Source organism: Lissotriton vulgaris, unplaced genomic scaffold, assembly GCF_964263255.1.
Source record: "Lissotriton vulgaris unplaced genomic scaffold, aLisVul1.2 SCAFFOLD_1644, whole genome shotgun sequence".
NCBI classification, from domain to species: domain Eukaryota; kingdom Metazoa; phylum Chordata; class Amphibia; order Caudata; family Salamandridae; genus Lissotriton; species Lissotriton vulgaris.
In genome coordinates this window covers 211,276-231,370 of record NW_028246115.1, presented here as the reverse complement: position 1 = coordinate 231,370, position 20,095 = coordinate 211,276, and the positions used below count along the sequence as shown (strand labels likewise).

The window sequence follows — 20,095 nt, the reverse complement described above, 5'->3', positions numbered from 1 at the left end:
CTGCTGGACAAGGTGAAACAGTGGCCCTCATCCTCCTAGACCTCTCCGCGGCGTTCGACACTGTTTGCCACCGCACCCTAGTGCAGCGCCTCAGCAACATCGGAATCCAGGAAAAGGCCCTGGAGTGGATCATCTCCTTCCTCGCTGGAAGGACACAGAGAGTACGCCTACCACCGTTCAGATCTGCAGCCACGGAAGTCATCTGCGGCGTTCCTCAGGGCTCCTCACTCAGCCCCACCCTCTTCAACGTCTACATGAGCCCCCTTGCGGCCATCGCACGCCAACACAACCTCAACATCATCTCCTACGCCGACGACACCCAGCTGATCCTCTCCCTGACCAACGACCCCGCCGCCGCCAGAACCAACCTCCACGAAGGGATGAAAGACGTAGCCGAGTGGATGACGACCAGCCGCCTGAAGCTGAACTCAGACAAGACGGAAGTCCTCATCCTGGGCTCCTCGCCCTCCGCCTGGGACGACTCCTGGTGGCCCCCCGCCCTGGGCACCGCACCCAAACCGACAGACCACGCACGCAACCTGGGCTTCATCCTGGACTCCTCCCTCTCCATGACCAGACAAGTCAACGCCGTCACCTCGTCCTGCTTCAATATCCTGCGCATGCTACGTAAGATCTTCCGGTGGATCCCCACCGAGACCAGGAAGACGGTCACCCAGGCCCTCGTCACCAGCCGACTGGACTACGGCAACGCCCTCTACGCTGGAACCACCATCAAGCTCCAGAAGAGACTTCATCGGATCCAGAACGCCTCAGCAAGACTCATCCTCGACATCCCCCGACACAGCCGCATCTCCGAACACCTAAGAGACCTGCACTGGCTCCCCGTCAACAAGAGAATCACCTTCCGTCTCCTCACCCACGCACACAAAGCCCTACACGGCCAAGGCCCGAGCTACCTCAACAACCGCCTCAACTTCTACGCTCCCAAACGCCACCTCCGATCGACCAACCAACGCCCTCGCCGCCGTCCCCCGCATCCTAAGAGCGACAACAGGAGGAAGGTCCTTCTCCTACCTGGCCGCCAAGACCTGGAACACCCTCCCTCCCGACCTTCGCCTGACCCAAGACCACCTCTCCTTCAGGAAGAAGCTCAAGACCTGGCTGTTCGAGCAGTAGCGCCCCCCCCCCACCCCCCTCCCCCCCAAGCGCCTTGAGACCCTCCGGGTGAGTAGGGCGCTCTATAAATGCCTTGATTGATTGATTCATTTTTACGCATGCTATGGCTGTGAACAGATTATGCAGTGATGGACTGGCTGCTCACAGACCACCACCCCACATGTTCCCACTACCCCCAAAGTAGTGCCGCCTGGGGAGGACCGCCCCCCCCACTACCTACGCCAGTGTAGCTTACGCCTCCTTGAGGCTGGCCTAACTTTGGAGAAACTTTTTGAATTATTCACATTTATCCAACTTTGCATGTGTGCTGCCGTGTACAACACACATGCAAAGTGGGAAAAGTATAGATGCAGGATTTTTGTACCACAAGGCTTCCCTTCCTGTGCAAATACCTATGCTTGACAAAACGCACATGCCCCTACACCATGGTTGAAGGGCGCGTGCCTTGGCGCATGCAAACCTGAAGTGCCCCGTGGCATGGAGAGAGGGCCAAAGAGCCACATCTTTATAGTTATGGCCCTATTCTGTTCTCTCCCTTCTATCCAGCGCACAGAGTTGGGTGAACATGTAGTATATCTGCTTCAAGAGGTTTTTAAATTACCCAAAACATAAAACCCAATCGTTTGGAGGGGAGTTCGGTCTGTTTAAGGATCTGAGGCAGAGATTTGCTTCTACTCGGCAGGTTTACAATTAAAATGAAAGCTCGGCGGACTTCATCTGTTCGAGGCTAGCAAAATAAGTGCCAGAAATTTGTAACGGAATCTTTTATTAAAGCGCCTAAAAGGCCTTTAAGCGTGTGCAGCGTGCCCTATGCTACTTGCCCACATCTACATGTGTAATTTACAGGACAGAAGGTTGGAAGTGCGGACTCCGCCTCGCATATACTCTAGAAAGGGCTGCCTGGCATCTCCTTGGAAGCTGGGTGCGTTCAGTATTATTTAAAATGATTATGCCTGAGTTTTTCCAGATAGTAACCAACAGGTGTATAAAAAAAAAGATCTGCGATTCTTAATTTAGGAGTTTTTTCCACCAAGCCTACATGAGCCAGGTGTGCACTTGTGATTGTGTGAATGGTCACTCCTCTATTGTTTTTAACATTGAGGACCACTTCACCGTCCCTTATTAAGACAACACTATATATCGCCTTTCTGTGTGTGTAAAGTGCACTTGGCGACCCTCTGGTCAGCTAGGCCTGGCGCGCATTGCATTCCCAGCTTTCAGGAATGAGGTGTGCATTCAGTGTCCGGTTCATGGGTGGGCTCATTCCGGTTCTTCCGGTCACACAGGCCTGCAGTCAGGTTAACAGGGTGGGGAGGGTTCCGTGGGAAGAACGAGGTGACAATGGGAGTCCTGGGTGGGGCGGTTACCTTGTGGTGGGTGACCAAAGAAACAATTGCTCTCGATGCGAGTGCCATTTGTCTGATTGAGAGCCACCTACTCAGAAATGCCCAGCCATTAGCAACCCCTGTGGGCAGAGGTTCCCTCCCAGCATCCAGGGGTTCCCACTTAGCCCCCGTTGATGAGTTTAGCATTTTAAAAGATGTGGCACTTTCAGAAGAACAGCTGCCCCTCTTTCCACAGGGACAAGATGTTATCCCTCTGTTTGGAGAGATAATTGTATTTAGTATTGGAATGAGCCCCCGACAATCACGCTAGGTTACTCCTTGAGATGTAAAGTCCCTGTGTGGAGGAGTTATTATTCCGTTAGTTTTGAAGAGCGCATGTCCATAGCTTGTTACACTGCGCGCCTTCCGCTGTTTTTACACTACTGTTTTACTGCTGTGGACTTTCAGTTGATTTATCACTGTCATACTGTCTGCTGGCGCGTTTACCTCAGTCTAAAACGCAAAAAAGGAAAGAACATGAAAAGAACTGATGCTCCGGTTGTGTTGTGTCATGGAAGTGACGTTTCGTTAGCTCCACCCATGTCTCCTGGTCGGACACTGGCACGTGCACTGCTGTGACGTGCGAAGCTACAACCGCAGGTGGAATAATGAACCTTATAGTAGGCCGTTTGGTTGTCTTGGGATGTTTTCTAGTAAATATCTCAGCAGGGGTCAGGCAACAGGAATGAAGAATCGTCATATTTACAGTCTTTGGACTGTCTCGGCCGGGGCAGAGGGGCGTTGTTTGTTGACCAAAAAAGACCGAACTGGACACATCAGTGTGACCGGGGTTGAGGTCTTCATCTAAACTCAATCTCTCTGGTTGCATCTGCACAGGGCGCTTGCTGGGGGCGCCCTGGGCCATTTTAAACTCACACTGTGCTCCTTTGTACTACGGAGGTCGTAGACTGAGGTATAAGGAAACCTAGTTTGTTATAAACTGTAGTCGCAAAAGAGACCGTCCCGGGCATTAGCCGGGGTTTCAGAGCAGTCAGGGGAAGTAGAGATTGGAAAGTTCGACTGTTCGAATTGAGGTTTCTCAGTGGTAACATATTATCTGGTCAATAACTAGGCCTTCTTTCCTTCTGCTGCAAAAGGTTTATTATCTTTATGGGGCCATGTGTTTGGCCCCATAAAGATAACAAACCTGTTGCAGCAGAAGGAAAGCAGGCCAGTCCGTCCAAATGGGACGGCCAAAAAAGAGAAAAGTGTACGTCACACTAACCTCTTTCCCAATGGCTGGCCACCGTTTAGCATAAACGGTGACGCCGGCCAATGGGAAAGAGGGGCGGGGCTTAAAGCCCGCTAGTAAAAGCTCCTCGAAATCATTAGATCTCGCCAGCGAGACTACGCATGTGCAGCCTACGCAGGCGAAACCTAAAAATATAAAGTTGGGCACAAAAACTGAATTTTGACCATTTATATTTTAGCTTCATATCACAATCAAAAATGCTGTACATATCAGAAGTATTCAGAATAGAATTATAGTAGTTGATAATAAAATCGCATATCTTTTGGGATGGGTAACTGGAGCAATGTCCAAAAATATGTAGAATTCTGTAGTTGTCCTTAGGTGACTTACTTTCAATTGTGCCTTTGCAGGATAGTTTGTGTGTGAGGTAGCGTTTTACATTTAGTGAGACAGCAGATGAGATTTGTTGGAAAGTGTGAGGGGGGGGGGGGATCTACTGAATCGCAGAGATGCATCTTTAGAGTTTTAGTCTGTAAACTTGTCCTCTTAATCAGGACCCTTTAAAAGATAGTTACCAGATACTGAGCTCATTAAGTCTCATTACTGTATCATACTGTATTTGAATTCCAAATCATTTACCATCTCCTTGGGTAAACCATGCCCACTCAGTGAAACCATCCCGGGTAGGGCATGTTCATCAAATGAGTTACTCCAATATCAAGATGGAATGAAACTGTCTTATGCCCTGAAACACCAATGGCATACAGCAGAATCTCACACAGAATGTGCCCAGTAATAACCCACAGCCCCAGGACCCAAAGAGAATGCCTCGAAATATACTAATGCCTTTTCCCTCAGTATGAAAATATTTGGGGGATCTAACAAATAGATTTAACAAAAGTAGTGAGTGCTGTGAAAAAAATAAAATATATATATATATTTTTAAACTGTATACAACCCCTAACAAGGTAGGCAGTTCACTGAGATTGGCAGATCCCATCATTAAAAGTAATCCAGAGGTTATTTTTCAGCCTTAAAACTATGCACCTTCACATCTAATCCTGACTAGAAGAGGGTGCAAATCCCATGTTTTAATCTGCTGTAGTCTGAAAAACGTTTGTCTTATGTTAGCAAGAGACTTATTCTAGGTTTGAAGACCCAAACTTTAAGCAACTAATGGAAATGTGAATCCTCTGGTACTGCATAAACGGTAAAGCAAACCAGAGCACTGAACCAAAAATGAAACATTGCATTTCCAACTGTAGACCATGCAGAAGCAAATTGAGGGACACAGTCTTACTTCTCTGCATCGGGATTGTCCACTTTGGCCTGCTCCCAAATAATTGGATCAACTCCTGCAGATGAAAATAAATTTAAAAGGAAAAACTATTAAAACAGGATTGTTAGAATATCCCTGGTGAAAAAATCAACAGCCTAATTAAGCAACACTTTTTTTGGGGGGATTATTAAATGATTTTTTTAACACACAAAATAACAGTACCTATACAGGTTATGTATTTCCAAATAATAAGTAACAAGAAATACAAAAACATACATCATGAAAATATGACCAAAAGTTTAAACTTGTGCACCTGACAAACTACCAGTTTTTATCCATTCAAGTTTGGAGTCGTCAGTTTGTTTGCTTATGTGTAGCAGTGTTATCTTACACAAGTTCCAGGCCAAATCTGTCACTTATTCAAACAACTTGATAAAATTCTAGCTTTTAAAAAAATTGTATTTAAACAATTTGACTCTTTTAATCTAAATGTTCAAGCCTCTGAAAGTATTAATTGTAAAAGCTTGGAGTCTATACTGAAATTGTTAATTTCTCAGAAAGGTATTAGAGTCTTCAGATAACAGACATGCCACTACAATTTGTTGTTCTTCTGTAAGACAACCACCTAAAAAACTTTTGCACCAGAACAATCGTACAATGTGGATTCTGAAATCAGCCTGGCTAAGTACTTGCTAGGGAGGCTTCTGACGACTCAGCTTTTTAGTACCATCCATGATCAAGATGCCCAATCAATTCCAAATATTAAAGGAAACAATTCTGTAGAGAGAAAGATTTAGGGCCTGATTTAGATCTTGGCAGAGGGGTTACTCCGTCACCATGGTGACGGATATCCCATATGCCGAAATACAAGTCCTATTATATCCTATGGGATTTATGTTTTGACAGACAGCATTTCCATCACCTTTGTCACAGAGTAATCAGTCCGCCAAGATCTAAATCAGGCCCTAACTATTATTCTCCATCATGAGATTCTTTATGATTTGCATAAATGTTACTCTCTGCCAATATGGGGACTGTGGAACATTATATTTCTAATATGCGTTTTTAAATTGAAACGAGATTACATGCCAACAGGGGGATCATTTTCAGACCTTTGTAAAGTACAGAAGCCAGTTAGCCAAATAAGTGCTAATAAACATCTAAACATCCGAAATGGAACTCTTGCACGTAGACTGAACACATTTTAAAAACTATTTCTGTCATTTCAGTAAAAGCTGTCCTATTCCATCATGTGGAGACAGGAGTGTAGGAAAGTGGGTTTCTGTTGCAGTAACCACCCACTACTGATGCACTGACTTTATGTTCCCTGCCAATCAGGTCCCCAGGGCCGGTGTTCTTTCCCCCAAAACAAACCCAATTGGCATCTCTAGCCACAGGTCTCACCCTAGAAACTGGTACCCAAGGAAGACCTGTAAGGGCTGCAGCACCTATTGTGCCACCCTTAGAGGTTAGGAAGTGTGTGTGTATATATATATTCACTGAAAAAACCAAAAGTTTTACACACGTTATAGTTAGGAAGTAGCATTTACAAAACCTATGAAATTCACTGAAAAAAACATAGGTTTGACACATGTTATAGTTAACTGGACATTTTACTCAGTTCAAATAAGCTTTATTCGGCGTTTGGCCATAAAAGCAACACAATAAAATACATACAAGTAAAAAATAACTCAACATAACATTGCCTGGTTAAAAGAAAAATGAGATAAGACCCAACTAAAAATAGTTTGGCATGTAAGCAGTTATAAATAAAAAAATAAAAACCCCAATACACAGAATCCCCCTTTTTCACCCGCTGTTATTGTGATTCGGTGCTCGAGGACCAGGATAAAAGTCATGGAGGTCCCAGATACGTATGGAGCCATCACCAAGTTTTGGCTGGATAGAACGCAAGTAGGGGGCAGTATTCCTGTCCTTAAACCTAACCAGAATCAAGTCCCCCGGAACATTTTTGGGCAGATGACCAAGCCACCCCACCCTTCTGACGCTCTGTATCCCACCGTCTAGCAGGGAAGGTAATGGTCTATTGTTTTGGAGCCAATAAATGGCTTTGTTCAAAAGGTCCCGATGCAGTTCACGTTTTCCTGGTCGGAGAGCAGGGACCCCAGAGAGAATGGTGACATATGGGGCTGCTACGGGGGGTAAATCGATGCAGTGTCTTCTATCTAGTGCGATCACAGGAGCTCTTTGTGGGACATGCTCGTGAATACGGGTGATATTGTGATCACTTTGAGTCGGTGGTGTAACAGGGGAGTCACATGTTTGTAAAATCCTGGGAGCATTGTCTGTAGGCCTTTTGTGGGTATTAGTGGGGGAAGAGCGTATGGGAGTAACAGTGATTCTAGTCGGTGGGTATGACTGTGATACCGTTTGTTCAATCCTGCACAGTCTATCTCCCAAATCATTTATTTTAGCAACCAGTGGAGAGAGAGCAGTATCAAGCAGTCGCTCGATTTGGGCCAGAAGAGACGATTGTAGGGGGGATCGAGACTCAGCCTTGTCCACAGGTGATGAGGCTGTACTGGGTCCGGGTACTGTGGGGCTGCAATTAGTAAGTGGAGGGAGGGTGGTAACGGGGGAAGCCTGGGGGGAGCAGGTAGTTTGAGCAGTGTCTCGAGACACTATGGGGGGGGATAGAGCATCCGGGATGTAGTGTGTGCCACAGAGGGCATTCAGCTCTTCCCAGATGGACATTGAAGTTGAGTGACTGTATACAGTTATCCTGATGATAGCTATCAGCAGTTCAAGGCAATAGGGATGGAAGGAGAGGAAGAAGAGGAGCTTGACTGTACCTTGTCCAAAGCTGGAGCCAGGAGCGGTGGCCCGTCCCGTCCTCCTAGTGCCTCTGAGGGCCACAGAGGGCCCGCCCTTTGCCCGGGCTTCGCCCGGCGTCCCGCGAGGGAGGTCCGTCGGGATTTTAAAGCGCCTCCTGGCGCTGCTGTTTGGTCACGTGGTTTGCAGGGGTTCTAGGGATTGTAGTGCCCTGCCCTGCACTCCACGCAGCGTCCAGCGCTTCCCTAGATAGTAGTGGGAGCGGGCAGCGGGAGGCAGGCAGGCGGCAATCCCAGGAATTACCAGAGGGTCAGCAGTTCTCCCGGGCACCCCAGCGGTAGCGAAAAGCAAAGACCCAAGATGCTCCCCCCGCTCTGCAGGTCCGTCGGGATTTTAAAGCGCCTCCTGGCGCTGCTGTTTGGTCACGTGGTTTGCAGGGGTTCTGGGGATTGTAGTGCCCTGCCCTGCACTCCACGCAGCGTCCAGCGCTTCCCTAGATAGTAGTGGGAGCGGGCAGCGGGAGGCAGGCAGGCGGCAATCCCAGGAATTACCAGAGGGTCAGCAGTTCTCCCGGGCACCCCAGCGGTAGCGAAAAGCAAAGACCCAAGATGCTCCCCCCGCTCTGCAGGTCCGTCGGGATTTTAAAGCGCCTCCTGGCGCTGCTGTTTGGTCACGTGGTTTGCAGGGGTTCTGGGGATTGTAGTGCCCTGCCCTGCACTCCACGCAGCATCCAGCGCTTCCCTAGATAGTAGTGGGAGCGGGCAGCGGGAGGCAGGCAGGCGGCAATCCCAGGAATTACCAGAGGGTCAGCAGTTCTCCCGGGCACCCCAGCGGTAGCGAAAAGCAAAGACCCAAGATGCTCCCCCCGCTCTGCAGGTCCGTCGGGATTTTAAAGCGCCTCCTGGCGCTGCTGTTTGGTCACGTGGTTTGCAGGGGTTCTGGGGATTGTAGTGCCCTGCCCTGCACTCCACGCAGCATCCAGCGCTTCCCTAGATAGTAGTGGGAGCGGGCACCGGGAGGCAGGCAGGCGGCAATCCCAGGAATTACCAGAGGGTCAGCAGTTCTCCCGGGCACCCCAGCGGTAGCGAAAAGCAAAGACCCAAGATGCTCCCCCATTTTACTCATAAAACCAATGAAATTCCCCCGTTATAGTTACTTCAGCTAACTATAACTCGCGCCCCCGCAATGCACTGCTGATGACGTCACATATTACATCACTCATGCTTTGAACATTTTAGCTTCTATTTTTAAATGTGTGTATCAAAGGTTATATTACGCTGAGAGGAGGTCTACCACTCTTTTACAAGGATGATGTCATCGGTGATTTCATCAGTGATGTTATTTCAGATATCATCAGTGACGTCATGAGTGATGTCACTGACCATGTCATGAGTGATATAATATGTGACGTCATCAGCAGTGCATTGCGGGCGCGCGAGTTATAGTTAGCTGAAGTAACTATAACGGGGGAATTTCATTGGTTTTATAGGAGTAAAATGTCCAGTTAACTAGAACACGTGTCAAACCTTTGTTTTTTTTCAGTGAATTTCATAGGTTTTGTAAATGCTACTTCCTAACTATAACGGGTTTAAAACCTATGGCTTTTTCAGTGAATATATATATATATATATATATATATATATATATATATATATATATATATATATATATATATATTTTCTATGGCAAAATGAAACCCCTCATTTTGTTCCTTTTTAAATTAAATGTATTAAGTGTTATCACTTTATTCCAATCAAGATGACTTCAGGTGTGCCATACTTTTGTCATAAGCAAGACTGTTAGCGTTCTAGTTGTTCTTTAGAACACTCTGGGACATTGTCATTGGGCTATAGTTGGGCTACATCTGGCTGATATTTGGGCTACATTTGGGCTCTTTTGTCTCTGGTGGCCATCTTGGGAGACTGCATATCAGAATTCTTTTAATGAAATATAAGAGGATTTGAGAAGTCACTCAAAATGTGCCCTAATTTTTCTTTCTTCAGCACTAATCATAATTTCTATGGCAAAATGAACCCCCTCATTTTGTTCCTTTGCAAATTAAATGTTTTAAGTGTTAACACTTTATTCCAATCAAGTTGACTTCAGGTGTGCCATACTTTTGTCATAAGACTGTTAGCGCTCTAGTTGTTCTTTACAACACTCTGGGACATTCTGTCATTGGGCTATAGTTGGGCTACATCTGGCTGATATTTGGGCTACATTTGTTTTTTTTTGTCTCTGGTGGCCATCTTTGGGCTACATTGGGCTCTAACATATATATAGCCCAATGTAGCATAAAGTTAATTTTCTTAGCAACTACTGAACAGATTCACACCATTCAAAGAAAAGCGTAATCTGCAAGCCGGACTCTACCCGTCTACCAAATTTCTTATAAATCCATTCAGCTGTTCGAGCTGTAGCCGTGTCTAAACGTCCTATGGAAAATAACATGGGGAAAACACGTTTTGGGAACCCCCTTTTATCTCAGCCCCCACTTGACGAATCCCCCCCAAACTTTCAGGGAAGGAGCGGAGCGGAGCAAGCCATCTTCTGTGAGAAATTCGCAAAGATTCGTCCACCGGCACCAAAGTTATTCTCAATAGAATGTTGCGGATTTCGTATGGAAACTAGGTCCTAACTACTGTCTTTGGGCTATACTTTGGCTACATCTGGCTGATATTTGGGCTACATTTGTTTTTTTTTGTCTCTGGTGGCCATCTTTGGGCTACATTGGGCTACATTGGGCTACAGTGGGCTACATTTGGGCTCTAACATATATATAGCCCAATGTAGCCCAATATATATTTTTTCAAAGTTTATGAACAGATTTACACCATTCAAAGAAAAGCGTAATCTGCGAGCCGGACTCTACCTTTCTACCAAATTTCTTATAAATCCATTCAGCCGTTCGAGCAGTAGCCGTGTCTAAACGTCCTATGGAAAATAACATGGGGAAAACAAGTTTTGGGACCCCCCTTTTATCTCAGCCCCCACTTGACGAATCCCCCCCATACTTTCAGGGAAGGAGCGGAGCAGGCCATCATCTTTGAGAAATTCGCAAAGATTCGTCCACCGGCGCCAAAGTTATTCTCAATAGAATGTTGCGGATTTCCTATGGAAACTAGGTCCTAACTATAACTACCTACTGGCAACCGCCAGTAGGTAATATATTTATATATATATATATATATATATATATATATATATATATATATATACACATATACACATATATACATCAGTCACCCCTCTAGCTAAGTGCATTTTGTCAGTCGTGAGGGTACAGGTGCATGCGACCTGTACCCCTACAGTGTTTAAGTCCATTCTTAGACATTGTAAGTGCAGTGCTGTCATTAACAGTATATGGTGCGGGGAGCTTATTACGAACTCCACAGCACCATAATGGCTACACTGGAAACTGAGAATTTTGGTATCAAACTTCTCAGCACATTAAACCCATACTGATGCCAGGGTGGGATTTAATGAAAAATGCACACAGAGGGCATCTTCGAGATGCCCCCTGAAAAACAAACAGCCTCTGGTGGGTTCCCTGACTGGTATACACCAGCCTGCCACCATGAGATGTGTCTCTGGACCTCTAGGGTGGAAGCCTTCACTCCCTGAGCCCAGAAACAAAGCCTTTTCTGGGCACCTCCCCCAGGCCAGGAAGAGGCATCTGTGGCAGGGGAGCTTCAAAGGTCTGGCATACTTTTAATGTGACCCCCCCCAGCCTCTCTTGCTATCAGGAGCAGGCCCCCTTCCTGTCTCCCCACCTTTTCGGCTGGAAGGCAGGCGGGAAAAACTAGCCAGCCCAGAAGGTGTGCCCACCTCTGCCAACTCCACCACTTAGGTGGGGAAGGTGAGGAGAAGCCCACTCGTACCCGCCATCTTGCAGATGGAAGGCACACCCCAATCAGGGGATTAGGGATTGTGCTCACTCACTCACGTGGCGTGAGCACACCAAGGGTGTAGTCACCCTAAGGTCAGTAGCCCATTGGCTACTGACCTCGAGACGCCTAAAACGCCCCCTAAATACAGTATTTAGGGAGCAGCTCCGAACCAAGAAGGCGGATTCTCGCAAACCTAAGAAGAAACAAGCATTTGCAATGCAATAGGTCTCGCATTAGAAAAGTTTGAGCTTTTAGTATTGTAAATGGCAATGTTTTTTTTATGCAGTAGTTAAGTTTTGTTTGTATAAAAATGAGCACCTTGAAGGAGTGAAGGATTTCAAACTAATAATAAAAGCATATACAGACAATAACTAACACACACAAATGGGGAACGGTGCTGTCAGGAAACTGCAGGTAATTTATATACATGCCTTGCAGGGGCACCTTCAGGATGCTTTAACTTCAGTGCTCCCAGGCCCCACGCAGCTTTAGCGTGCTCATTAGGAGGTTATGCCTATTTCTTGGTGCATTTCCACAGAGCACTTTGGTATTCCCCCGCAGCCCTACAGGCCTGTATGCTGCCCCAGGTTGTCTCGTTTTAATTGTCTCACCTTGGCTGCCCCAACCTCAGTAGGGGAGCCCCCCACTTTATGACACCTCCAGCTTCACATTGGTCACTTACTTCTGGCTCTATTAGCCCTCATACCGGTCCCTCTCTCATCAAAACAGCCTTTCACGTGAGGATCAGAGGCGCTTGGTAGATTATGGCGGTGCTCCAAGCGCCTGCACGGATACTCATACTGTAGCGTTACTGGCATTATTCGTTTACCAAGCATATATACAGTCTGTACTAAGAATGTAAGTGCGGATTAAGTATGTATACATAAATGTATGAAAGTGTACTAAACGAATAATGAGCGTTTACGTCTACACAGACATTCGTTTTACTACACACGCGCATAGGGGCTTGTAGCGCGATATATTTCATAAACATATACAAAGTACATAATAAGTGCTTCTGCACTATAAATGTTTCATTGTTATAACAGACAAAATGTCCATCTGGACTTGTCTTGAGAACCAGTCATTAAATATGAATCTAGGCAGCGTTTAATGTCTTTTTAGTCCGCTAACGGCAAAAGATGTAGGCACGCACACAAACTATATTCATGCGAACACGTTTACCTCACACGCACACACCTGTGGGGTAAGAGAAGGTAGTGTGCCTATATATATTTTATTCTGATCTAGGTTCTGTTTTCCCCTTTCTGTGCAACAGCAAACTGTACTTTCCTTTAAAAATAAGAGCAGGCGAATATCTTAAGAAATTGAATTATTTGATTATAAATCAAGCCGGGTTTCATTGTACGCCAGGTCTTCCCGGTGCTCAGCCTGTGACTGAGGATCCGCCCCCACTGCCCCTGAACGAACAGAACACCTAGACCTATGAATCGGGCATGCAACCTTTGTAATGGTCCACACTAGCGTAGACTCCAGTCCAGACCACCCCATACCCCTCTCAGAAACATGATCGCCGAGGCAGGTTAATACTTAAAAGCAGATGATATGAAGGACCGCTGTTAGCGCCAAGCGGCTCTAGTCGGAGCGCTTGGGAAGCGCAGCTGAAAGGGGCCCTACTTACGGAAGAGGAGGGCAATCCCGCTGAAACCGGGTATATACATGTGTGAATTTATATGATAAATGTTATGGAGGTTAGCAAAATAAATAAAAAAGGTCGGTCTTATTATGGGTTCCATGATGCTCACGTATATCCACTTGCATTGTAGTCGTAATGTGTTTTGTAAACCATGGACAACATTAGCAAACAAACAAAACATAATAGTGTATCAAAACGTAACATACTTTAACCCCTAGAGTATGTTATCTAACATATCCCATGCTCCAGACCCATCAGATCCTATCTTTTCACAAAGCCATATCATGGGCATCTTCCTTGCTAAGACCAGGTGCTGCGATTACCCATCTTGATGGTACACAGTCGTACCTGTGACATAACCGAACTTCACAACACTAAAAGAGCGTGCCATAAAGTGGGTTGAGATACATCATCAGACAAAAAACAGGCCGTGCTGGCTGGTAAAAAACAGCAAAGCGTGGCCCTCGCAGCGCGTGGTGGGTGGTTTCCAGCTATGGACCCATCCGGCGGCTCACATACCGGCTTTCACACACTGCTGCCCTGCCGAGAGCAATACGGAAAACAGCTCACCACGGCAGTGGCCCACGGTAGACAACCGGTCAGTCGATCCCACCGGCAGCGCCTGTAAAACAGTGTGTGTATGCTCAGGTCCCGGCTGGGACAGAATCATGCAGCATGAAGAGTCGTTAATGCCATGCTCAAAAGAAGTGTGCTGCTGAGTCCAATACATCAGTTGCTTTAAGTGCGAAGGCCACACAATTATATTGGAAGAAGGGCTGGGCACACGGCAATACTTTTAAAATTATTAGCACTGCAATGTGACCGATGGACCCGGATGGTCCCAAACCCCGCCGGCACGGACCACGGCCAGCGGCCCGGGGGAGCCCAGCACACGAGAGATTCTTTGTATTGTTACGTAAAGATTATAGTGCGAAATCGACCTGAAGGTATTGGAGCACGCTTTACATGAGCACCAATTACATTGTACTAGCACATGTTCACATTTTTTTCCCCGACATTAAATTGGAATGCAACCTCGGCGACAAACTCATTGACAGGCTGCAAAACTACCCGAACAGAAGACAGGTAAGAGGCACTAGACTTTAATTCACTACTAATATGTAGCTCAAGTTGATAGCATAACTTAACCCTTAAAGAAACCATCGGATCCTACCGAGCACATAGTTTTCTACACACAATGCTCATGGAATCCGGCGCCCGACCTACCAGTACAGAATGACCTTCTAATCAAATATACATACCAGCATCTAATGTTCCAACCTGAGAGCCCGGTACAAACGGAACATCGCCGCCAGCCTGCGACCAGGAAGTCAGGCAGGCCGCGCGGGACAACCGGAAACAGGAAGTAGGAGGGCGGGAGCCTACCCCGCCTCCCACGGAAGAGCCGCGGCTGTTTGGAGCACCGGAGCAGGCAGGAGCCTACTGTGCGCCCCGGTGCCGAAGGAGGGAGGAAGAGTCCTGCTACCGGGCCCTGCTGCAGCTGCCGATGAGAGGAGAGCCGTCGCACCAAGGAAGCCGGTGAGTGGGGCTTCGCCTTGTTGCTGAGCTGCGAGGACAGGGGGGGGGGACGGGGGGGCATGTGTGTGCGCGCGTGAGGCGGCAGGGAGCTGTGTATGTGTGTGAGCGTGCGTGTGTGTATGTGTCTTGGAGTCTGTGTGTATGCGTGTGTGTGTGTGACTGGGGGGGGGGGGGGGGGTGTGCCTGTGTATGCGTGTGGCTGTGCGCATGCATGAATGTGGGTTTATGCGTGTGGCTGTGTATGCGTGTGGCTGTGCGCATGCGTGAATGTGGGTTAAATCCAGCCGGAGAGAAGCGCGTGGCACTTTCTTGTCCTTCATTCCCCCGAGTCAGCTAGCTATAGTTCTCCACCTGGACGCATCCTTCGGATGCTAATTCCAGGCTCGACCTAAAAAAGGACGAAAGAAGATGCCCAGCAGAGGAGATTGCAGAGAACAACTGACTTGGGCCCAGCTCTACCGCCCCGTCTGCAGTTTCCGGAGATCCTGTGGCAAAATTCATCTTGTCCTGCAGCCAGCAACCTCCAGAGCCCCCGGGAGGACTGACTGCCTTCAACAAAGACCGGATTCTCCTGTGAACAGCAGCCCTGTTCAAAAGAAACTCAGAAGACAGACTCTGAGCCTGCTGAGGACAAAAAATAACAGACGCCTGGAACTACCACTGCACTCTTCAGCTACGGCCAGAGTGTGAGTGGCCCACCGGTCCCAGCGAGGTCCCCCAGCGATCCAGAGTCCGAGTCCATCGTGGGTTGACCCCTTCAGGACTCCCGGAAGTTGCCTGCAGCCTCTGCACAGAGAACCCCACCAACCACAAGTGGCCAGGTAAGGTGAAATCGGACCTCAACAGACAACCCTGCATCCAGCCGCCCTGCGCCCTGGAAAAAAGAACCTGAGGTGCACCTATGTCCCTGAGCCCTCCAACTTATCTGCCCAGCTGTTGATTCTTCCCGGAAGTCTTCCTAGACCAAGCCTGCAGCTGAAAACCAAAACTGAAAATCCCTATTGAAAACAACAGGGCACCGGGCGCCAAAACAGCACCCTCTACCCAGCCGCCGCGGCAGGTGCACTTTGCGGGCTAAACCGAAGCTCCCTTTGCCCTGAGCCTAACACCAGGAGCTTTGCTCCTACAACCAAGTGGCCGGCTTGCCAGCAGCCACCAACAGGAGCCCCCCTATTACACATTGGATAACCTTGAGCCTCAGCACTCTACACCCAGCTGCCCTAATGCCGCTGTCGGTGTAACTAGAGTGCATCCTTGACACTGGGGGACTCCTGAGTCTAACCACAGAAGTTCAACTCCCACTACCAAATACTTACCGATAACACTATTTTCCTCCGTAGGACAACATTGACTGTTTTTCTGTGAAAAGTGTGGAGTTTGAGAAACAAAAGAAATTATTTAAAATTGCATGATCTAAGAAAAACAACTTTTCTTTCCTGATTTCAGGAAATGTCCCAGAGTAGTATCTAGGTATACTATTCTGTGTAAGCCTAATACATTCAAACGTTACTTACCTGCTATTTTACTAAAAAGCTTATTCAAGTCTATGTACTGCATTTAGTAAGTATTGTATTATTCTGCATCCATACTTTAAATCAAACCAAAGTACATTTACAATTGCAATTCAGACTTGTGTTACAATCTGTATATTTACTGCAAAGTACTTATCACATATCTGTGCCAGGCTTGCTTGGTTCTAGAAAATAAAATAACTAAAATAATATTTTTATACAAAAGCAATTGTTTGAGTCTATGAGAGTGTGAATTCATTTGCTGACTGAGTGTGTACAACAAATGTTTAACACTGTCCTCTGATACTGCTTTACTGCTCGACCACACTACCACAAATAGAGAGTGAAGTGCTATCTAACTTTACCTCTGCCTACCTTTGGGGTTCGACTGGACTCTCACTTTGGTATAGTATATACAGAGCCAGCTTTCTACAGGCAGTCTTCCTTGAAATTAGTTATTTCCATTCACTTAGTAAATATAAAAACACTAAAGCCTTTTATTGTTTTTCAACTGAAAGAGCTTCCTTTCTTTTGAGACTATTTCTCATGGGGAATAACCAGCATTTTTAAATTGCTGGATAACCCGATAGATGGGAGCGAGAAGGATGTTGCAGGAAAATACCCCTTTTTAGGTCAAGCCTAGAGCAGCGCGCATGCGCTGCTCTAGGAGAGGGCCTCTTGGAATCAATCCAGACTTCCAAGAGACTTCTCTGTGTGGGTCAGACTCCTACCACACATTCCATTGGCCTTTGCGTGTGGCTTTCAATAATGAAAGCACGCGAATGGCCAAAGACTGGTGCATGTCCAGCCTTTCCTCTAAACGTTCCCTCCCATGGCTTGTGGGTCTCGGGAGTGAGCAGCGGCGCGCAGGCTGCAGCTGGTCGTGGATCAGGTTACTAATTTAACATAGCGCGGTCGCTTTCCCTTTCACGGCTGTGCTCGTTTTGTGCTTATTCTAGTCCCGGGCTCCTCGCTTATACATATAACCAGTCCCCTTTTCTGTGAAGCACAGTGCCTCTGAGGAACTCTCAGTTTTCACGCAGAGCGGTTCTTAAAAGCTTGGTTCCTGGAAAGTTTTATTGGAAGCTTAAAGATAACTCACGTCATGGTCCCTTGAGAGAGGAAGGGTTGTTGATAGTTTTTACATATGTAGCTCCCAGCACTGCAAATGTCCAGTCCTGAGCACTTTAAATGTTTACTTTTTCCCCTGTGGTTTTTAGATCATGACATCTAGAACTACTCCACAATGTTATAGTAGGAATTTTAGTTTATAGTAGAAAGTTCTTCCTCTGATCTCTACTTTTCATTAAAAAATCCAAAAAGTCCTTCACAGCGGCATAATCTTGCATATGTTCCTGTATTCGCATTATGAATATTACGCATAATGCCCAACATTACGCCATGTCCTCTAAACAAAATTTTGTTTAGCTACACATTCAATTCCAGGAGCAGGGCAACAAAGTGAACGCAAGCGCCTGTTTGCGTCACTCGTGATTTTGTTTTTTTGCAATATGACGGAAATGGCCACTTTTCCTGAATTCGAATTTTTGCATAATTACGAAAATGTTTTTTTTTTGCATTTTGGCCGAACTAATTTTCATAGCACTTGAAATGCCAGATAACCCCATTACCCAATTCAGTGGTCTGTTTTTACGACCCTTTAAATGATAAAAGGCTGAGACCACCGGAGGTGGGCGAGGTTTTGCACGCTTGTGGAATGCTTGTAAGTTCGTTATGAATCCAGCACAAGCTCAGGCGCAGGTCTGCGTTGTGGCAGAAGACTCAAACTGCAGCTACAGAGTTTGTCTGAGATGCAGTCTTTACTGCTTTCCATATGTTCAGAACATTTGCTTATAACCAGTGGGCATCGGTGAATGTAATGCAGGAAACTCAGCGCCATACCTTCAATTAATCTCTTTTACATTTGAGGCCTGAGCTGCATCTCTTACGCTAGAACGCCCTGTATCATCACATCCGAAAGGCAGCCTTTCTGGGAAAAGCTGGCGAGTCGCAAGTCTTTTTAGGTTGTGTGAAGGCTCTTTTTAAACATGTGGGGCCCCTGCTTACTTTGGGTCTCAGATGACTTTAAGAGAGCTGCGGCCTGCCTTACTTTTCTTACCCAAACTAGGAGGGATATTTTTAATAAATATTGGAAAATTCAAGGCGAGGCGAAGTTGACCACATTTTAAGTCACAAGTTCCCTATTGTAAAATATTTTGCGATCTAAACAAGTTTATATGATTGCAGCGACATTTTAAGGTGTGGCCAATTGCACATGGCCCTGCCTTCCAAGGAGCCTTGCGGTAAAGAGAGCAGGGCAGTCAACAGGTATGCTATAATGACATTGCTCATAAAACAGCTTCTTTTTCTAGTTTGACAGCCCAGCATGCTCAACAAGGCCCGAGACCAGAGTTACCAAAGCTTAGTACCAGGGCGAAGTCGCACAAAGCAATGCTGAACAATGCAAGCTTTTGCAAAGGGGATGTCATATTTTCCACTGCAAAGATTTAATTTTCTCACCACAAATAGCATTGTGTCAGCTTTGCACCACTTCCGGTCAACGGGGAGTTACTGAGGTGTAATTTGGATATATTAGCGCACGCCCCCATAGTTTTTCACACACAAAATCTGAACTGGTAAGATAACAGACAGGGCGCTGGGTCAAAAAATAAACCCTCTTTGAAGCAGGCACAAACAAGGTGTAATGCTTTTATTTCTCCAAACATTCCACACAATGAAGGTGTGCTGCAGTGTGCATTACATACACAGTGTGTGGAATGTTTAAGAATTTGTCTAGGCATAGGATTCTGTACTGGAAGAGTATGCTTCCAGTGTAGATTCAGTGCGTCAGCCCATGCTGCTTTCCGGAAGCCTGCTGATAGCATCTTGTTAGAAGGCAACAAGCTGAACAGGCACTAAACCTGTGGTACAAGCTGCAAAGCTGGCAATATTTGCAACTTGTACGTCGCTATCTAAACCGTGGAGTGCTAGAAAAGGAAGGCAACAGCCAAGTTTAGCAAGTGCACGCACGCCTCGCACTTGTTAAACATAGAAAAGAAAGGCAGACAACAGCCATGTTTAACAAGTGCACGCGCCTCACGCTGCAAGTTTTTTAAAAAAACAAGAGGAATTAAAGGAAAGGAAAGCAGGAGAGTGGGGTGCGTGCGCGCGCCTCGCGCTAAAAGTTAAAACATTTTTTTTAAAAGGAGGCACCTTTGGCGAGTGATGTGCTTAATGAGCCATGACAAGAGAGGAAAGCCGGATGGCGCCTCTGCGTGTAACTGTGCGCGTAACCGCAAGCTTTAGGCCACAAGCAAAAAAGAGTGTGGTGAGCTTTTTTAAAGATACTACAACAAAAGTGTCCACGGGTCTAACAAGAAATCTACCTCAGAAATACATCCATCAAATCTAAACAAGCATTGGCATAGCCAATAGGTCTCGCCTTTGGGACCTTATAAGTATTTAGTTATGCAGCACAATATCCTTACTGCAACAACATTAACTGTTGCATGGATAAACACTTATAAGGTCCCAAAGGCGAGACCTATTGGCTATGCCAATGCTTGTTTTTGTCTGTTGCGGAGATATTTATTTATTTCTAGTCACGCTTGCGACTTCATAGTTTTGATTATAAAGTTGAATCTTAAAGTAAAATTCTTCCATGCAGCTGGCCACATCCTGCAGTCACTTGCAGTTTAAAGACCGTTACTAA

General features: G+C 46.5%; 1 protein-coding gene across 1 annotated transcript in view; it reads right to left on the bottom strand.

The window, feature by feature from the left end:
- NUP54 (nucleoporin 54) overlaps positions 1–20,095 on the bottom strand; it is a 232,520-nt gene that overhangs the window by 72,812 nt on the left and 139,613 nt on the right. The window contains exon 8 of the mRNA XM_086949277.1: positions 5,015–5,069. Coding sequence (XP_086805403.1) covers positions 5,015–5,069 — 55 coding nt within the window. The remainder of the gene's footprint in view (positions 1–5,014; positions 5,070–20,095) is intronic.